The sequence below is a fragment of the Oryzias latipes genome, chromosome 1 (assembly GCF_053564925.1).
Source record: "Oryzias latipes strain Hd-rR chromosome 1, Olatipes_Hd-rR_3.1".
Taxonomy (NCBI): domain Eukaryota; kingdom Metazoa; phylum Chordata; class Actinopteri; order Beloniformes; family Adrianichthyidae; genus Oryzias; species Oryzias latipes.
The window spans coordinates 18,336,296-18,355,982 of NC_136237.1; the positions used below are offsets into that span (position 1 = coordinate 18,336,296).

Sequence of the window (19,687 nt, forward strand, 5' to 3'; positions counted from 1 at the left end):
GCTATAAAACATTGAATTCAAGAGATGCCTGTACTTCTTTCCAGAACTTTTTTCAGTCTCTGTTTCCAACTGTCTGTGTTCTGGCCTCTGAGACTGAATTATTGAAAGAGAAATGTCTTTTCTAGTTACCTTGTCATGGTGCCTCTGTCAGACTCCTCCCCCTCCCCTCTCTGCTTGGTTCCCTGATTCAGCCCAGCTGCGACCACTCTACTCATCTTTTCCACCTGCCTATTTAAGGAGCTCCTGGACCAGTATTCTTCGCCAGTCCGTTGCCCCTGATGGTGGTTAACAATATCGTCACGTTCTTTGCCCTTGTTTTAAGCCTGTGTCTAAGATCATACTCTTACCTGTCTCCAGGAATTCATTGCCACGAGTGGTCGCCTGCGTCAGCAGCCTTTCCGGAACACAGCCTTGTCATTGCCTCCTGTCAAGCCTTGAGCCTCTGCCATTCCTTCAATCCACCACGAGCCTCTGCCGAGCCTTCAGCCCATCTTGAGCGGCGGTCACAACCACCAGTGACGTCACGAGCGGACGTAAACCCTCCATCTTTGTCGTGGGTCCTCCCCGGAGTCAGCCGCTTCACTAAAGAAAACCCTCTAATCAAGTCCTGAATATTAAACCTTTCCAAACCATTACAGTATTTACCTGTGTCTTCCTCTGGGTTCCAGCGTCTGGGTCTGTTTAGTTCTGTTAGCCATGACATACCTGTTCACTTTGTTAGTGTTTTTTATCAAGCAAACAATGGCAGAGCTCATCTAAGGAGTGCTTTTTCATAGGTTTTGTACTTTTTCTTTGGCAGGTTGAATGACATGACAGTTAGAAAAACCACACAGATGCAAAAATGACCCGCTGAAATGCAGGTTTTGTTGTGAAGCATGCATGTTCTTCTACAGCTTTGTCCTGGTCCTCATGATTCATCTGACAATTTAAAACATGGATGTTTGGTGAGTAGACGTATGATTAGCTATTAGAATGTACAAATGGTCCCAACAAATCAGCCTCTTCAGTAGTGTACCTTAAAGCACTTCCTTCATTATGGAGGCGGGGGAAAAGTGACTCCCACAGGTACACAGATAAAGAAATTTGTTGTTAGTTTGTTCAGCTTTTCTTCATCTATGGCTGCTTCTCTGCTGTGTGTATTTAAAGTCACATAGACAAGTTTTTACGATAAGTATGAATAAGAGCAGATGCAAGGTTGTGTTTAGTTTGAGGGGTGAGAGTAACAAAATGAAATGCTGAAAACAGATGTTATAAAGTGCCCAAAGCATGACATATGCAGCAATCAAAACAAAAGCATAAGAGGTGGAGTTTACTTTTACTTTTATACTTTCGACATTTCTGTTCTTTTTGCAAATGATTAATTATTAAATTTATCCAAAAATGATGGCTGATAAATGTAAAACACAAGTTTTTTTTTAATTTACATCAATTTTTACTCAACTTATGATCACTTTATACTATTTCCGTAAATGTTTTTGGACATTTGACTGTCTTTATGCAGTAAAAGCTTAATAAGAAGGTATCTTACATGCACATGCACGCACCAATCCACTGCCAGGAAGAGCAGAATGACTAATGCTGCAGACAACTCTATCATTAGATTGAGTCAGAAAAAGTGAAGTAAAAAACAGGTTAGAACACAGTTTCACATGAGCTGTATAATCAACAGAAATGGTTTTGGTCCCTGAAGAGTCAAGAAAATTAAAGTAACAAAAACTGCTGTTAGATTAGTTTAAGTTACATGTTGGAACAAATTATCAGTGGATTAAAAATATACATTTCTGAAGATGGAAATGGACCCAAAACACTTTCATGGGACTTACCACCTTTGGAAATGATTGTATGAATATGGATGAATGCGTGACTGTTAAGTCTTTGCCATGACTTTGAAGAGAACTTCCTCCATTGACCCTTTGTCCGCTTTTCCTGAGATAACTGAACTCATCCTCTCCACTTCTGAAAGGCGCATTAAAGACCTGAAGCCAAGCCGTGGATATAATATCAGAATTATCCAATTTCTATTCTTATCATTCTTCAGAGAGGCATTTTTCGTCCTCCAATAAACACATAGTTTTGTGTACTTTCTGAATTGTAACATAACACCAATTTGGCCCAAAGTATCAGGGCAGATGTGCAGCGGAGACAAGCTGTGCATTATAACAGAGGAAAAATTCCTTAGATGTTTGGGGGTTCTAAGAGCCGGCTTCCTGGCACACAGGCCGTCTGTGTGCAGTTGGCAGGACAACACACAGGCAGATGTCACAACCTTTTTTAACATCTGTCCTTTTGGAGAATGACCCCCCCAAACCTACTGAAACTCTGCAAGCATGTTGCTCTCCAGTGAGGAGAGTCTCTCCATGCAGAACATCAAAACAGGATAAATGTGCTAAAGGTTTAACAAGCACTGCTTCACTAGGGAGCTTGTTTATTTTCCAACAAAAGTAGATGTTTTCTCCCAGACTTTCTCTGAGGACTATAAATGCTGTTAGTGAAGCCCATAACTTCAGATGCAAGTGTTTGTAAGGCATGAGAAACCAGTGAATGATTTATGGGAAAAAACATTAAATTTGAGATTCACAGCCATTTCTACTTACATTCTTGACCGTAAACGTTGCTGAAACATACAATAATGGAAATTAGAAGAGAGTTTGTTTCTTTCTGTTTTTAATATTGCCCTCGGCAATGAGCATTCAAGCAACCACTTTCAATGAAAACGTGCATATACTATATGCGCGATTCTTCCACGTGCATAACTCTCGTGTTCACATGTTGCTACAAGTTTCTCCAACTGTTTTTGGGCTCTACGAACAAAACGCATAACCCACATAGATTTAGTTGAACTTGGATTTGGTAGTTACATATGGATAGCGTCGCTTTTAATTCACGGAAGTGCTACCCATATGAAAATTGAACGTAGAAAAAAAAGGAATATTGTGGTTTGTGTCCGACCAGAAATATATGACACTAAGTCTTTCATATATCAGAATAGAGCTGCGAAAGAAAAAAGCTGGAGCAAGATTCACGAGATTTGCACTGCTTTGACATTTGGTACCAAGCTAGTCTTGGGTAGCAACAATCTAGTGTGAACACCATTTGTTAAACACATGTTCAAGACCATGCTCTTAGTGCGCTCTTAAATGTGCATCACATTGTACATCACTGGTGTGAATAGCATGACACTGGTCTCAAAGTGTTACATTTTACAAATATTTGGAAAAAATTCATTGTCTTCTGACAGAAGAGAGACATTCAGCATTGTTTGGTGTTCCACAGAGCTCTGTTCTCTGCCTTCTCCTATTCTGAAACAATCTCTGAACTCCATCATCTGCATATTTGGTTGATCTTCCTGTTGTTTTGCTTCACCGCTCTTATCAGACTTTTGTGGTCATGTAAACAGGCTCTGTGTTGAAGTGGTTAGCTCATAACCTTTGCTTGATAAGCCTGGATGACGGTCTCCACGAACCCAAAACTGAAGCAAGTATAGAAAGTGGATAAATAAATATAAATAAGATAAATAATCAACACCTATTGATGCAAATACACATCAAACCACTTTGGCTCCAAACTTGCCTTAATCTAACATCTACTTGAAAGCGAAAAGTGATTTTTGAAAATCTAAGCTGAAAATAAATTTAGGCGTCATGTCTGGGTTCAACAGATAAACCAGCAACGCTATGAGTTTAATGAGTTTCCCAGTCCCTGGTTGGTCAAAGGTCAACCTGGTTTAGCTGGCAATGTGCGCTCAATGGCTACGCGTTTTGTATGTGGAATCCAAAAGCGGTCGTAAAAACTTGTGTAGTTACAGGTGAACGGTAGAGAGTTTTGAGTGCAAAAGCTCAAAACACGCTTCTTTGCGCATTTAAATAGACCGTTAAGGCCGCTGTGTACGTAGCTTGAAAGACAAACGTCACATCCCTTCACAAGCTTTGTGGGTTACTTAAGTAAGTCAGATTATATGATTCTTATCCTATAAATATAAAACATTTAATCTAGCAAACAAGGTTTTACGTAGCATTCCTTTTGTAATTTAAAACTAAAACTAAAACAATAAAAAGATTTCATGTATCCTAAAAACACAGTGGATTGTTCTTTTGAAATTGAATCTCTAATTTACAGAAGGCCCCGCCCACCCGGTTAGTTCAAAGAGGGAGCCACTGGATCAAAGGCCATACCGGCCCGCCCACTGGTGGAGCTAACAAATTGACATCTCCAAACACAGCTTCAGGGTCCCGAGTGGGAGCTGTAAGAAATGAACGTCATGATGAGTCCACGCGGGACGCCGTAAACTCTTGGAGAAAGTTCCTTCATCCACGTCATAAGTCAGCATGTGGAGGTCCTCAGGGGGACGCGGGGGGTCCACCTTCACACCGAGAGGTGCCGCGGCCGCGCTGACCTGTCTGTCATTGACGCTCGTGGTTATTGTGGGACCCCCCGGCTACGACCTGAGGGAGCCGCATGCCGCCGCTGCGGCGGGAGGGGGCGGGCCCGTCCTCTCCGTGTATGTCGGGAGACTGGCCCGGGAAAGGAGGGAGGTGAGCGGCGGCAGCGCGCGGAGCGGCGCCCCGCCGCCCCCCGTGGAGCGTTTGTCCCGCGAGGACGTGTTCATCGCGGTAAAGACCACCGACAGGTACCGGCGGCCGAGGCTGGAGCTGCTGCTGGACACCTGGATCTCTGAAAACCTGCCCCAGGTGAGTCAGTGAGTTATATGCTATAGCATCAAAATATTAAGAACATTTATTTATTTGCAATATATTTATTTCAGGGTTTTTTTTAAATCAGAACTACATCACTTTAGCGTTTTTAAAATAATTTGACAGCAAACACAATTCAATTGAAAATCTTGAATTATATCAATGATTTTGGCAGTGAAAAGTTTTTAAAACTGTTTTTTTAAACAAAATAATTTTTTCCTTTTGTTCATTCTAGTAAAACTGACTATTATAGTAAATATGCGTAGCTATTTAAATAATGATTTGCAAATGTTGTATCACAAATAGGAAAAAAGAATAAGTCCAGCCTGCAGGTTGATTTATTTTGACAGTTTGTCTTTTATGCAAGAAAAAAAAGAGAAAAATTCATAATTTTCCTTAATCTTTGCTCAAAAACAAGTCAAATTTGGTTAGTTAGTTAGTTAGTTAGTTAGTTAGTTAACTTTGTGTTTTTCCAGCTAATCAGATATGGGTTCAATGATGATGGCTGTAAGCAAACAGACCGGCATAGGAGGACCAGCTCATCACAGATGCCTTAGATGGACTAACAGGCAGCTTTGCTGTCCAAACCCCCAGAGTGCCGGTGTCAAAATGCAATCTGCTGCTGTCAAACATGCGTGACAGCACTGGACTGCACCCCGCAGCTTTGGAGCTGATAATCAAGAGTAGCAATGACTGTGGGATTCTGTCCAGATTTCTCCTAATACTCAGTATTTGGGAGGATAAGACTCACTCGGGTCATCCCAGGTCTGCATTGGGGGGGATCAGCTGCTGTGTGAGTTTTCTCCACATCCTGGCTGTCAGGTGGTGGGACTCTACCTGCACTGCCAGACTGCTGAGTAATGGAAAGTCAACACACACATTCTTAGTGTGAGCGTCACAAACACACCCTGGGAACATGGCTGGATTTCTCATGGGAACTGAAGGATGGGTCTGATCACAAGAGCAAACACACAAAATCGTGGATCAGTGTGAGCGGCCCCCCTATACGCTGCAGTATTGTTGCCTACAGCTTCGCTCATGGAAGTCCCACCACCGCCACTCCTTCAAAGCAAGTTTGGCCCGTCCCTTCATTTGGTCTGACAAACACACGCAGAAGCTGATTCCTAGAGGGTTTGAAGAGGTTTGCTGGAAAAGCAAAAGACTGTCTCTTTTTTTTTTAACTCCTTTTTCTACCACATGTGCTCACACGCCTTACCTAGAAATGCAATATATATAGATTATTGCATTTCCTCAGAGTATAACTTTTTAAATTCCCACTCCGATCATCTTTTAATTTCTTGTAAACGGGTTCCCAGGGGTCTTTTGAAGAAATATGCTTTCATTTATTTTTTTGCCAAAATCTAACAAACATGTAATTTTCTAGGCCATAGTTTCTGCAGAGTTCATTAGAAATTCACCACTGTAACTGTTGGCACAGCATAAACCCGCCTCCAATTCCCATCATCCTTCCGTTTACACACTCTACGGCTATAGCTTACAGCCCCTCACAACCCCAACCCAACATTACTGGTGCAACCAGAATGGCGAGCAATATCAGAGCAGACACCAGCTCAGACGAGGAAAACAAAGACGTACCTGGATTTCTTTGTCTGCTTGTGGAAGCATCGGAATGGAGCAGAGCAGGGAGCATCTGATTGTAACGGCTGCAAGCTTTTTTAAACAGTATTTTTTAACAATAATTTGAATAAAGAACTACAGAAATGCAATTATAAGCTTCATTTTCGTTGTATGCTCTCTATTATTAGAAAAAAAATGCCACAAGAAGATGTTAAAAACAGCAAAAACACCATTTTCATCGGATTACGTCTTTGAAGTCAAACTTTACTAACTATATACCATTATCATAAGCTATAAATTTGATGTATCACAGCTAAATTCTTGCTGCTTCAACATATTAGAGATGCTTCACACATTTTAATATATTTCAAAGATTGCTGTTGTGACACAAATGTTTGGAAAGTAACATTTTTGTTGTAGTCTTGTGGCATCTTTCTGATGATTGAGGACAGAAATAACGATAATTAAGCTTAAAACTGCATTTTTGAGTATTTCTTTATTCAAATCGTCGTGAATCAGGAGCAGATTATGAAAAATAAACGCTGTTTGAAAAACAGCTTATTTGTGACTTAGATAATTGTGCGGGCCACAATCTCCTACCCCTGAGCTCCCAGCAATGGGGAGAGGGGCGGACTTGCTCCATGCAGTCCCGCCCACAACTTGGAGGCAAATTTCTAACTACAGCTGCTCTGCAAAAACAATGTCCTAGAAAACGACAGATTTTTTTTTAAAATATTGGCTGAAAACGGCATGCCCATAAATGAAAGACCACTGGGAACGCTTTCACAACAGAGTGGGATTTTAACAAGCTAAAGGCTATAATGAATAGTAGAATTCAGTAAATCTTTAAAAAGATTTCTGGACTTTCTGTAAAGTAACAAAAATCTCTTGCTATTCCCAATTAAAGAACTTTTAGAAGTATTTTTCAGGGTTAAATGCCACTCTTTGCCCCAAGCCTTTGCTGGATGCCTGATGGATTTGTCTCACAGACATAAGCAGACTGTGGGCATCATCTGTGCTGCTTTTCTGTCACACGACGACAGATAAATGCCCCAAAGAGACTTTTGGTGTTGGATTGGAGAAACCTGACAGAACTGACAGCTCCCCCTTTGACTGAAACTCTTTAAAGAAATGATGTGTTAAGACATTAACCCAAAATGTGATGGAAATAATGCATCTGCTCCCCCATTATGGCCATAGATACAGAGCAGCAACCTGACTTTATTATCGCCAGAGTTTCATCGTAGATCACATTGTGTGAAAATACAAGAGCACATCAACAGACTATTTATAAAACAGCAGATTGGGCATTTGTGTAATGGTGGTGGTGGTGGGGGGGTCACTTCCTGTGGAAAATAATGCGCTCTTCCTGAAAGCAGAGTGACCCTCATTCGTGTCGCTCACAGCAACAACAAAAAAGTGGCAGGCACCCGTACGGCTCCGCTGACAGACGGGAGGCTCGCCTTTGGCCTGGCCTCCGTCCAGCATCAGCGAGACTCACTGCTGGTGCGTGGAAACCGAAGGAAGTCCCACCTGAAATCACAAACAGGCGTGCAGACAAGGCCAAAAGTGGTTTTCATATCAGCTTCTTTGGGATCGTGATGAACTCCGACTGTTGGAATAACAAGCAGTAATGCATGTTTTTTTATTCCCCCAGACTTACGTGTTCACTGATGGAGAGAATAAGAGGCTGAGGGAGAGAATGGGTGAGAGAGACACTCACACTCACACAGGGAACTGTTTTGCTGATTAACCACAACCTTATCTGCTGTGTAGAAGCAGGAACCAGCATGCTGACTGAGCAATACTGTCTCCATGAAGGACAGGAAGTCACTTCGGTTTCATCAACAAGCTTTTCCTCTTCTTACTCATGGAATTGTTCTGCTTTCAATGAACCATTCTTCCCGGTAACAAAAAAAAGGCAGACAAAAAGTCTGAAGCTACGTTCGCACCGCCCTCAGCGACTTAAGATCAACCGGCCACTTCCAATGAAATGTCCATGTAGACGCACATTTCCGGCTACCGCGTTCATGAGTCACTACACAACTTTCTACGGCCATTTTCAGGCTCTAGAAAATGCGCGCCCATTGAACGCACCTTGAAGGTTAAATCTGGTTGAACTTTGGCCCATTAGGGACTCGGATTTGGTAGTGACGTACAGGTTGGCGTTCCATTCAATCCAATTGAAAATTGATCACAGAAGAGAAATTGCAGCTTGTGCCGGACATGAGCTGTGAAAGGTTTCCACATTTTGTACCAAGCGTCTTCTAACCATTGGTGGTGAACATGCACCCGTATCCTGTAGCAACCACCATCCTAAACACGTGCGTCACAGTTCCGGTGTAAACGTAGCTGAACTCTGTTTCAAGTTTCAAGCAGCAGACCTCCAATCTGCTTCATTTGAGAATGTGGGGCTCGTTGACATCAAGGCTGCCAGATCTGAAATAGGCCGTCTGTCTGTGCAAACTGGTGTGAAAACTCATCTGTGGTTCAGACCAAACAAGCAAACTGTAGTCTACCTGAAAATGGCCTTCTCGGTTCCATTACACGTTTTACTTCGCTGCAGCTGGACTCTCTAGCAGCCCACAGTGCACTTCCAGGAGAACAATGAAAGCCGTGTGAATTACAAAAGCGCAAATCAAGAAAAGTTGGAAAATGTCTCCTTGACTCCCACATTTTGGTGAATAGTTACAGGATTATACGCTTTTTCTACCTGCTTACTGCCTCTAAACATTCAGCTGTTGTACCTTCATCAACCTGAAGTCAACGGACGTTTTAGCATTTCTCAAGCGTTGTTGTTGTTGTTTGGATCTTGATGCTGTTTGCGAGTCTGTTTTCTTTTGTTCTGATCAGGAGCTCATCTCATCATCACCAACTGCTCAGCAGCTCACAACCGCCAGGCCCTCTCCTGCAAAATGGCTCTGGAGTACGACACTTTCATGAAGTCGGGAAAAAAGTGAGTCCTGCCCTCGGCAGCATGTGTGAACTAAAGCAGCACTCACCACTCTTTTCTGTGATGTAGGTGGTTCTGCCATGTTGACGATGACAACTACCTGAACGTCAGGCCCCTTTTGGAGCTCCTGTCTCACTTCAGCCACACTAAGGACATTTACATTGGCCGGCCGAGCTTAGAGCGGCCAATCGAGGCGACAGAGAGCCTCAGCGATACTGACACAGTGAGTTTGTGGTTAGCTGGCTGTATTTGTGCAACCTTCTTACCTGTTTTTGGTAGTTTGAATCTACACACTCACTTTAATAGAAGTCCTGGTAGGGTCGAGCCTTTGGTTCATCAGCAGACTTCTCTCTGATTGCCTGGGATTTGCTGCAGAAGTCCGTGTCCCAAAGCTGTGGCGGCTGATCAGCCATTACTTGTGTGTTTGTGTGCAGAAGCAGGTGCGGTTCTGGTTCGCCACAGGAGGAGCTGGCTTCTGTCTGAGTCGGGGTCTTGCTCTCAAAATGAAACCTTGGGCCAGGTAGGTCCTTCACCTGGCTTCATTCTCATTTGCTTTTCTTAAGAGAGCATATTTTTCCTGCTGGTACATCAATTTGATTCATCTTAGATAATCTTGGACTTAAAGTTTTTAACCCCAACATTTATTTGTTGTGCTGTAAACGTATCAAGCTTCGTTCACAGGTTTTTACATGTAGTCCTGCTATGTGAAACATCATGATCAATGAAAACTTTAACAACTCTGTTTCTGGGAGAAAGAAAAATGCATCACATCTGAAAACTATGGAGCCCCTAAAGGGCCATTGAAGAAAAAAAATTGAAGTAAAGTAAGTAAAAAGAATGAAAAAAATAACTGGTGCGCACCAGTTAGTATCATTTGCGCACCAGTTAGTTTCAGGTGCAGTTATTTTTTTATTTTTTTTTACTTCAAAAAAATTTTTTTACTTTGATTTTTTTTCCATCAATGGCCCTTTAGGGGCTCCGTAGAAAACCCTACAAAAATCCCGATCCCTGTGTGCTGCAGCATCCACTCTGTGTCCTAATTGACATTGAAGTCAGAGATGGACTGACTTTAGGTTCAGTTTATCCACCGTGAAAGAAACTGTCCAAATCCAAATGAAGTTGCAGACAACAAATGTTGTTAAATTAGAGTTTTGACCTTTGGATTTCTTTTTTTTTTTAAATATATAACTTTATTTGTAACTTTAAAAAAATACCCCACAATCTCATCCTCATCAATTACAGCATGAAATCTGCTCCTCCTGTCGTTTGACTTTTCTAAACTAGCGATGGGACCTTCATGGCCACGGCTGAGAGCATCCGTCTGCCTGATGACTGCACGGTCGGTTACATAGTGGAGGCTTTGCTTGGGGTCGGCCTCACTCGCTCCGCGTTGTTCCACTCCCACCTGGAGAACCTGGCGCTGGTGTCAGACATACCCAGACAGGTACACAGGCCGACACTGACAGCCTTTTGCTCACTGTGTTGTGTAGAGGTGCCTGAGCGGTTGTGTTTATGCCGTCGTCCCATCAGGTCACTCTCAGCTACGGCACAGTGGAAAACAGCCGCAACACCGTTAATGTGAAGGGACCGTTTTCAGTGGAGGAAGATCCTACCAGGTGACAGAGTCGATATCAGAACAATAAGAGTTTTGGTGTTCAGGCCTCCTTTCATTCCAGCCATCCAAACAGATACATTTGGAAACTAGTTTTACTTTGAAATCCCGTTTGGACTACTGACTACTTTGACTGCTAGCATTTTTGCAACAGGAAGCGTTCTACCAGACATTTAGCACTTTAAGCAGAAGATGCAACTCAGGGAAACAAAAAGACGGCCAAAGGTTTATTTTAGGCCTGTGACGAAAGTAATAATGGGTTTGTAGTCAGACTGTATTAAGTTTCCCTCTAATTAAACATCAACCTGTCGTAGATAACAAGGGACATATGGTGGCTCAACTTGAAGAAATGGCTACCAGAAAAAATGAGGAAACTGTGGAAAATGTACTCAAAACAGCCAAAAAAACAACTTTTTAAAGCAAAGCAAAAATCTACCATAGCCTCTTTTTAACATAGATAGAAAATGTGTGGCCTAATTGAAACTAATTTAAAAAAATTAGATTAGTAAAAGTTTTAAAAAAAAGTCAACTTTACTGCCCCACTCGTAAAAGTAATTTATTTATTGTCCTATTTTTACTGTTACGCATCCACTTTTTAACGGAAAAAAAAATATTACAAAACACTTTTTTTTTTAGTAAAAAATGTTTGCCCATTACAGCTTTGACAAACCATTTCAGAGAAAAAAAAAGGTTTGCTTTAGAAAAGTGTGCTGTTGTTCTTCTGTAGGTCACCCTCATTCAGCTTGTTTTACTACTCTCAGCTTCCTGAGTTTGTTCATTGTGTACACAGCTAATTGTTTTTACAGCTTTATTTTGAAATCCCCAGCTGGTGGCTTCCCGGCATTGTAACGCTTGCTTCCCTCCCTCAACTCAGGTTCAGGTCTGTCCATTGTCTGTTGTACCCGGACACTTGGTGGTGCCCCGGGGCCCGGACACTTCAGCAGCCGTCCCCAGAGCAGCAGGGAGGGGCAAACTGATGGAGAAAACAAGCGGCTCCTCAGAGACTTCCCTGCATCAGCCTGATCTGACCTCTGGAGAAAGTGACTGTTTCTCCACACCAGCATGTCTCCCACACTGACATTTCAGGAGGAAACACTGCGGCGGGCGGCTTTTCAAAAGAACAACAGAATAATGACTTTTCTTTAGAGGAGACAAACTTCTGCAGGCATCAGTATTTGGCTTTTTCTGAAGTAACATAACTACCGTATTTCCGGACTATAAGTCGCACCGGAGTATAAGTCGCACCAGCCCAAAAATGCATTATAAAGTAGAAAAAAACACAGATAAGTCGCACTGGACTATAAGTCGCATTTTAACTTTCACAACCTTATATGACACAATCATAGCAGACTGTTTATCTAATAATTTCACAGTAATTTTTTCTCAAACTTATTTATTTATTCCTTTCATGAAGCATCATTGGCTAACTAATACTCTGTTTTCATCCTGTATTTGTAGAAACAGTTTTCACTTTTATTGCATTTCTGAATCTATGAAATCATTGGAAAATAGAATATTATGTTGTTAGCCTTCAAGATCTTACTGTAAAAAAAAGTTTGCTGATCTCTGAGTCACTTAACATACCTCATACATCAAATTGACCCAGAAACATCATCTCTGTTCCTCACAAATGAAGCTAACAGGAGGGTTAACAATGTATTTATTTCAATTTATTTCTAATATAAGTCGCTGCGGAGTATAAGTCGCACCCCTTGCCAAACTATGAAAAAAAGTGCGACTTATAGTCCGGAAAATACGGTAAGCACTTTAAAATGTTATTATCCTGCTTTAGATCAGTTGATTAGGGTAATGCTCTTGTTTCAGTTGTCCATCTGTCCAAATGAAGCAGACATCAGTTTGCTTCATCATTCAAATCATATTTAACCCTTGTGCTATCTTAGATGACCCCACCCTTACATTGACGTGTTCTCCCTACCATGACAAAGGTGGATAAAGGTGGAAAGATTTCATGTAATCCATGGACACCAGTGAAGATCACAAATCATTGAAGAAAAAAGGGTCAGAGCACTGTCTAGTGGGTCTAGATGACCCAACTCCCAACGTTAAAGTGCCTAGGATAGCACAAGGGTTGACAAAAACACTTAACTCTTCATAACATAAGTCCAGGTGAATCAACCTGTCACTTTAAACACTTGATAAATGCTGGCTGACCTTTTGTTTTTTATGTGAACCCCACAGAGACGGCTTTTAAAATGTTGTGCCAGTGAAGCAGCTGCATCCTTTTGGCTTTTTATGTATTTTTTTTTTTTTTTATAAAACAACTCATGTTGAGTCGTCCATATTTTTCTTAGACTGAGAGCTTTTCCTTTCAACAAGGCTGCCCTTTCAGCAGAACTGTGGATCTGAAAGGTGCACACTCTCTCTCCAGTATCTGGACTGTATATGAACATAATTAATTATTAAAGATATGTATATGTATGCAAACTGTTCAGTTGTATCTTTTTTCTGTTTGGTTAAGCTCTGGCCTTTAGGAGATACTGGACATTTGACCTCACATTACACTCAAACGGGCTCTCATCAGATAGAAGCAGAGGAGCTGGAAAGTTGTAGGATAAACATCAGGACTCTTGTCTCAATATGGATTTATAGAAGTGACAGTACAAATCTAAGGGGACAGTGACACCTGCTGGCAGTGGCTGCAACTGCATATAGGGACATTTTGTAGTGAATTTGATTAGTATTTTTGTAAGTGAGAAAGTTTGAGGGTTGGACAAACATGCTGGTCCATAAAAGCTTTAAATTACAACATCCCTGCTGTCACACCCAAAAAAAAAACAAATGTATTCCAGTAACTGCTCCTATCATAAGCTCTTCATGTGTTTCCCTGTGCTTCATTGGGTTATGCATGACATCTGTGAAAGGCTTTGCTGTGTGAGCAGAAAACTTTTCCTTTAGAGGCTGCTATGACACGTGCAATGTGGTTTAATGCGTATCTCCTGTTATCCCAAAGGAACGCACAGCAACATACATGCACTCGGCTAATTAGCTGAAACTCAGCATGTGTGAGTCTATCGTCAGAGCCAATGATAATGTGATGCTCACTGGTCTATTTAGAGAAATGCACTGAATCTTAATGATGGCAGAAAACCGCATTGCTGCAAGTCCTGCAAGTCAAAGGTCATTCAGAAGAATGACCACTAGGGGGGGATGATAAACTTAAAATTAGAAGCACAGATTTAATCATTTCCAAATGTGAGCAGAACCACTGCAGAAGTGGGAAGAGAACTCTATGAGACTTATCACACTGCTTTAGATGTATAAAGTCAGTAGTATTAAGAAAAAAATGGTAACAGCCTTGGAAAAAACTGTTGCCCCTTATCTGCTTCCTGACCTACCCTGACCTAATTTGTGCTGTTATTCATCATAAATTGGGTGAAATTACTGTATTGTTCAAAGTTGTTAAACACATTTAATCCACATCTTGTGAATGAAAAAGTTCTCTCTAAAAAAAAAAATGAAATAAAGGACATGAATTGCAGTAGAGCTCAGGGTTGGCCAGAACACTTGTTACACAACAGTATGCCCAAACACCAGTTCTCAAGCATGGCGGGGGGAGAGTAACGATTTGGGCTTGTCATAACTAGGACCTGGGCTGTTTGCATTGTATTAATTCAGTCGTATATATTAGTGTTTAAGTGACAATGTTGAGTGCAATGGGCCCTGTAATCTGAAATAAAAAAATCTAGCAGGGTGAGACGGTTCTCCACTACAGCTATGGCGCTGGGTCATTTGCGGCCACTATTTAATATGTCTCGCCAAACAGGAATAAATTATATTGATAATCCTAATTAATGTTATATTTTCACGGTAATTCTGGGGTTTCCCTATTGATGGTGCAAATAAATCGACCTCTGTTTATGTGCAGAAAGTTATTCTCCATTCATGTGATGTTGGAAGGTTTGTTGTTTTTTTTTTTTATGCTCGTGTGTTTTTCTGAGTCGGAAAGTCATTTTTTCGATCATCCCACACTTGAACACAGCATTTGCATTTTTCGCTGAGGAACATCAACCTATTGATGAAATTGGCACTAAAATGAGAAAAAAAAGTCACAGTTTTGAAATAAAAACTCCAAGTTGTTCTGTTTTAAAGTTCTATTAATTTTCAATCAGATTTAAAGCACATTTCCATCCATATTCCATGTTATTTCTTTCTCTTATGAGTTGGATTACCAAAACATCTCATTGTATCTGCTCCTGGTCTGGCCCCTCTTTCAAATCACTGATTCATATTTCTGCATCTTCAATAATAAATAAAGAAAAACAAATACTGCCACTAAATCCTTTATATAAATGGTTAGACTTCTACTTAACCCTTGTGCTACCTTAGATGACCCCAACCTTACATTGACGTGTTATTCCTACCATGACAAAGGTGGATAAAGGTGGAAAGATTTCATGTAATCCATGGACACCAGTGAAGATCACAAATCATTGAAGAAAAAAGGTTCAGAGCACTGTCTAGTGGGTCTAGATGACCCAACTCCCAATGTTAAAGTGCCTAGGATAGCACAAGGGTTAAATTAGCAAATCACCATTCCTTCAATCATAGTACTACTAAGTACTTCATAAAACACTACCACTGAAAATATTACGTTTTTTTTGCCCTGTATAGCTTTTGAGCAGGCTAATCCACTTCTGAAGTCTCATAAATTTAATGTATTTAAGATTTTTTTCAGATTTTGAGTTGGAATAAAACCTGTTCCTTCAATTAATATTTCGCATAATTAACGAAGAAGAAATATTAATTCCATTCCGTGACGATGTAGGCTGAAGTCTTCTAATAAAAATGTAAGTCTGTTATGTAAAACTATTGAACCACATTGTGGTGGTGCATCCCTACCGCACACCATTAGGTATTTGTTTGAAGTGTTATAACTTGATGTAATGTAATAAAATAATAAATAAAAAATCCTTGAATTTAGCACAACACATGTTAACTTGCTTATTAGTAAAATAATAAATAAAAAAGGTTTTTCTGAATTTTTTTTGTTTTTTGCAACGCACAAATCATATATGGAACCAAAACAAAAACTTTGAACTGAATTGTAAAGAAAGTGTATCATGAAAGTGTATCGTTGCATCACTAGTGGGGCAGGTGTGTTAGGAGGCCTTTTGACCCCGCCTCCTAACACTGATTGAGACTTTCTTCACATTAGCCAATGACAGCAGCACCAAGCTCCGCTGGAACCATTGACTGTGTAACTGGACCGAGCAAGTGTGACTTCATCCAAAGAAAACGACCTACCGGTATTCCAGGCTCCCACCAAATTTGGTCAATTCAGCTGCAATTTTTTCGAAATACCGATGCTCCCATGTTGGAGCCAGACGACGTTAGTAAGCAGTGATTGGTTCTAATCGGTCTGAGGTAACCACTCTTACCAATCAGGGGTGAACTTGTTAGAAGTCCACACCCCTGCCACCCATTCTGTAAACCTGTGTTGTACTTAGCCTAAGTTAGTTTACTGAATTCATATTTTAGCCTTGTTTTGTTTTTTGCATACACTTTCCTCCACACAAACAAACTTTTTCCATTTGGATGAGCAGCTTAACCCTTGTGCTATCCTAGGCACTTTAACATTGGGAGTTGGGTCATCTAGACCCCACTAGACAGTGCACTGAACCTTTTTTCTTCAATGATTTGTGATCTTCACTGGTGTCCATGGATTACATGAAATCTTTGCACCTTTATCCACCTTTTTCATGGTAGGGAGAACACATCAATGGTCATCTTGACCCCATAGGATAGCACAAGGGTTAAGAGTAAAAGAATACTAGTAAAAGCAGTGCGTTAAAGTTTCTTTTATTTGTTTTTTTTAACCATTTATTCCAGGCTGAATATCATTACAACAGTTTTGACATGAATATCATTAATATCTTAGTTGAACCATCAAAAATAAAAACAGCCATAGAAAACATTGCTGGTCCGTCACATCTGCACACATCTGTATTTGAAGTCTTGTTTGAGTACTCCAACTCACCCATGAACACACAAATCCAGACGCACAAACCCACTACTGACCCTTTTGTCCCGTCAGATCTAGATTTCCCAGATCAGAAATCAAATACAACAGACGTGCAGACGTCACCGAATCACGCTTCTGAAACAATGTAAAACAGAGTCATTCACCATTGAGAAGAAAAAGCTGCTCTGGCCTGTAAGTCTTCTACGAAACAGTTAGCTTCATTTTTTATCTTTAAAGTTGGATTTTTAATTGAACAAGACAGAGGGTGAAAAAAGAAACATGTTCAGATGAAGTGTTGTAAGAGCTTAAAAACATTATGAAAGGCCACTAAACAGTTACTGATCTCACAGATCTTAACACTGTTTGCATCAGTGGTGCAAGAAAAACACTGGACGAGACTATAGGTAGCATTGTTACAGCATGGAAACTGTCTCTGGTAAAAATCACACATGTAAGATTGTCTCGCTGGCACGAGAAGTGGTCATTGATTAATTATGTTCCATTAAAATGCGGTCCAGGAGTGGTGGAGCTCTGCCCGTTCAGCTAATGAGACCTTCTGTGAAAAGCTACCATTATGAACTACATTACCCACAATGCAAATCAGTGACGTGCAGCTATGCAGCTCTAAATGTGAATGTAAACAGTAAAAACAAAAAAAAAAGCATGAAAGCTTTTTAGGTGTGTATGCGTGTGACTGTATGGCATGTTGGAGTGAACATACTGTACATGTGTGCGTTGATGCCAGTCACACACCTAATACATTGTAGTCCCAAAGAGTAAACACTGAGATAGAGCGAAGAGCCTATCACGCTGCGGTGATGTCTCACACACAGGTTCACAACTACTGATCTTTTGCTCTTTTTTTACACTGTACAAAGTTTCCCAGTGAGGAAAAAACACTGGCAGTGTCACAGGCAGTATGTTTTACCAACTCCTGTAGAGTCTTCTTCAACAGAATTTGTGCTTGTGGATTGGAGTTGAGGGAAAATCTATGAAATCCAAGGTAAACAGATTTTCTTTTAAAAAGTACAAAAGGAAAGACACGCCAACACAACACAAACGGAAAAACTGAAGTGGTCACAGTATCAAATTGATGATATAATAATAAAAAAAACTTTCATGGAACTTGTAATGCAATGCCTCCGTTCAGGTAAAAAGGAACGCTTCTGTCTTTTTATTTCTACTACCTAGATTCACATACGATTTTGAACAGGAAAAAAAAAATCCAGAGTAACAAAAACTGTTCCTCTCAGTCCTGGACATTTGACAACTTCATTTAGCACCTGACTAATGTTTAGTCACAATGATCAGTCCAGAGCTTCCCTTTATGTGTATCTTTTCTTTGTCTTGATGAGTCAAAGAGAGGAATAGAACATCCATGCAAGTTTCCCCTCTCTCCCTTCAGGGAGGCGTGGAGGCAGATCGAGTCGAGTCATTTCATTCTTCAGTTTTTTTGGCACAGGTTGACCCTTCTCATGTCCCTCGACTTGGAAAATAAAAGTTGTTTGACGACGGGATTCCTGGATCCCGCTCAAAAGCGCCTTTTTCAACGCAGACTGTGTGAGTGTGTTAAGTGCAGATCAAGCTGGAGCTCACAGTATGAAAGTTAGACGACGAAGCTAATGTTAAGAAGGAATGTGAGCGTGGTGGCACAGTTCATTTCTACCTAAAACATGGCTTTTGTGATTCACTGGCTCAATATTTATAAGCATGAGTAATCAGTTAGTCGATCTGTCAGATGGTGTGTGTGTGTTGTGTGTGTTTGTGTGAGAAATACAGCAAAGAATTTCCAAGATAAACACAGCACACCACATTACCAGTAAAGAATCAACAGTCTACTTTTCATGAATAAAGCACATGTTTGATATTTACAGCTCTGTACAGCGTAAGTGTGTGTGTGTGTGTGTGTGTAAGTTGTGTGTGTGTGGATTTCAGTGTTCCCAAGTGGAGCACAGCCCAGGTGCCTCGCTCGTGTGCAGCTTCTCTGATCTAGCTGGATGAAGAAGCTACAGTGGGAACACGGGACGATCCACGGAGAGAGGAAACAGTCCTCTGGAGGAAAGTTGGCGGTCAAAGTGCAGTCATTTGCTGTGGTTGTTGGTTCCGGCCTGGTGCTCAAAAGCACTGCGGTCTTCAGTGCTTGTGTTGGATCTTGCTTTTGGCTGTGAGAACTGGCTCGAGGCAGTGCCGGGGACAGAGAGTTTTCTAGTGAACCGAGGATTGTGGTCTGGCGGCGGCGTGGGGCCGACTAGCAGGATCCAGTTGGTCGTTGGGAACGGAGCGTCGGTTCTGGTCCGGTCGGTTGGTGGCGAGGTACTTTGCTCTCATACTGGAGGTGTACTAAAGAGACAGGAAACACACAGGAAGACAGGAAGTAGAGACAGAAAAAGGGAGACAAAGAAAGCGTAGACGGAGGACGATTAAGCATTATTCAGACATGGAGATTGATAGATGGACAGACAGATTGATAGATTACAGATGGGTAGAAAGACTGTGACCAGTCATTTGGACAGCCAGGGGTTTACTACAGCAGCCAGTCATCATTTATGAGCTGATTATTCCCGGGTGATGTTATGGTGGATTAGAGGATGTGGTCCATTCATAGTTAGTGCTCTAGTTCTGATGTAGAAGGTTAGCCTGGTAGGGAGTTAGTGGTCTGTAGTGAGCAACTAGGTAGTTAGAGTGGGAGGCCTCTGGTCTCCAGAGAGGAGCAGCTCAGCAGAAGACTGGCTGATGGTTCTGTGAGGTTCAGACGTTTTATTTTGTCTTCTTTTTGGCTCATTAACGATGGAGCAGTGGAGTGCCACTGCGGCTGTTTGATGGTAAAAGGTGGCAGGGAACAGAAACATGGGACAACATACACCTCGACC

The 19,687-nt window shown here is 41.2% G+C and overlaps 2 protein-coding genes across 5 annotated transcripts in view; one reads left to right on the plus strand and one right to left on the minus strand.

Moving 5' to 3' along the window:
• Nucleotides 1–4,211: 4,211 nt before the first annotated feature.
• Nucleotides 4,212–13,279, plus strand: LOC101174979 (beta-1,3-N-acetylglucosaminyltransferase lunatic fringe). Of its 2 annotated transcripts, XR_013657528.1 has the most exons (9): nucleotides 4,212–4,688; nucleotides 7,927–7,975; nucleotides 9,123–9,225; nucleotides 9,292–9,445; nucleotides 9,657–9,742; nucleotides 10,507–10,666; nucleotides 10,753–10,838; nucleotides 11,709–12,038; nucleotides 12,598–13,279. XR_013657528.1 is itself a non-coding variant. In XM_023958557.2 (8 exons), the coding sequence occupies exons 1-8, from the start codon at nucleotides 4,326–4,328 to the stop codon at nucleotides 11,809–11,811; spliced, it is 1,104 nt and encodes a 367-aa protein (XP_023814325.1). In that variant the 5' UTR covers nucleotides 4,212–4,325; the 3' UTR covers nucleotides 11,812–13,279. The 2 variants fall into 2 exon arrangements, 1 of the variants encoding a protein (XP_023814325.1); XM_023958557.2 differs by having other exon boundaries at nucleotides 11,709–13,279.
• Nucleotides 13,280–16,638: 3,359 nt separating this feature from the next.
• ttyh3b (tweety family member 3b) overlaps nucleotides 16,639–19,687 on the minus strand; it is a 32,030-nt gene continuing 28,981 nt past the window's right edge. For all 3 annotated transcript variants that reach the window (XM_004066078.5, XM_078950731.1, XM_078950724.1), the window contains one exon: nucleotides 16,639–19,157. In XM_004066078.5, coding sequence (XP_004066126.2) covers nucleotides 19,023–19,157 — 135 coding nt within the window. In that variant the 3' untranslated portion in view covers nucleotides 16,639–19,022. The remainder of the gene's footprint in view (nucleotides 19,158–19,687) is intronic.

Bases quoted from the DNA above. Each gene is read 5' to 3' on its own strand.
- LOC101174979 (XM_023958557.2), top strand. From the start codon at position 4,326: ATGTGGAGGTCCTCAGGGGGACGCGGGGGGTCCACCTTCACACCGAGA. The intron at 4,689-7,926 runs GTGAGTCAGTGA...TTATTCCCCCAG, and splicing joins TCTCTGAAAACCTGCCCCAG to ACTTACGTGTTCACTGATGG. The intron at 10,667-10,752 runs GTACACAGGCCG...TCGTCCCATCAG, and splicing joins TGTCAGACATACCCAGACAG to GTCACTCTCAGCTACGGCAC.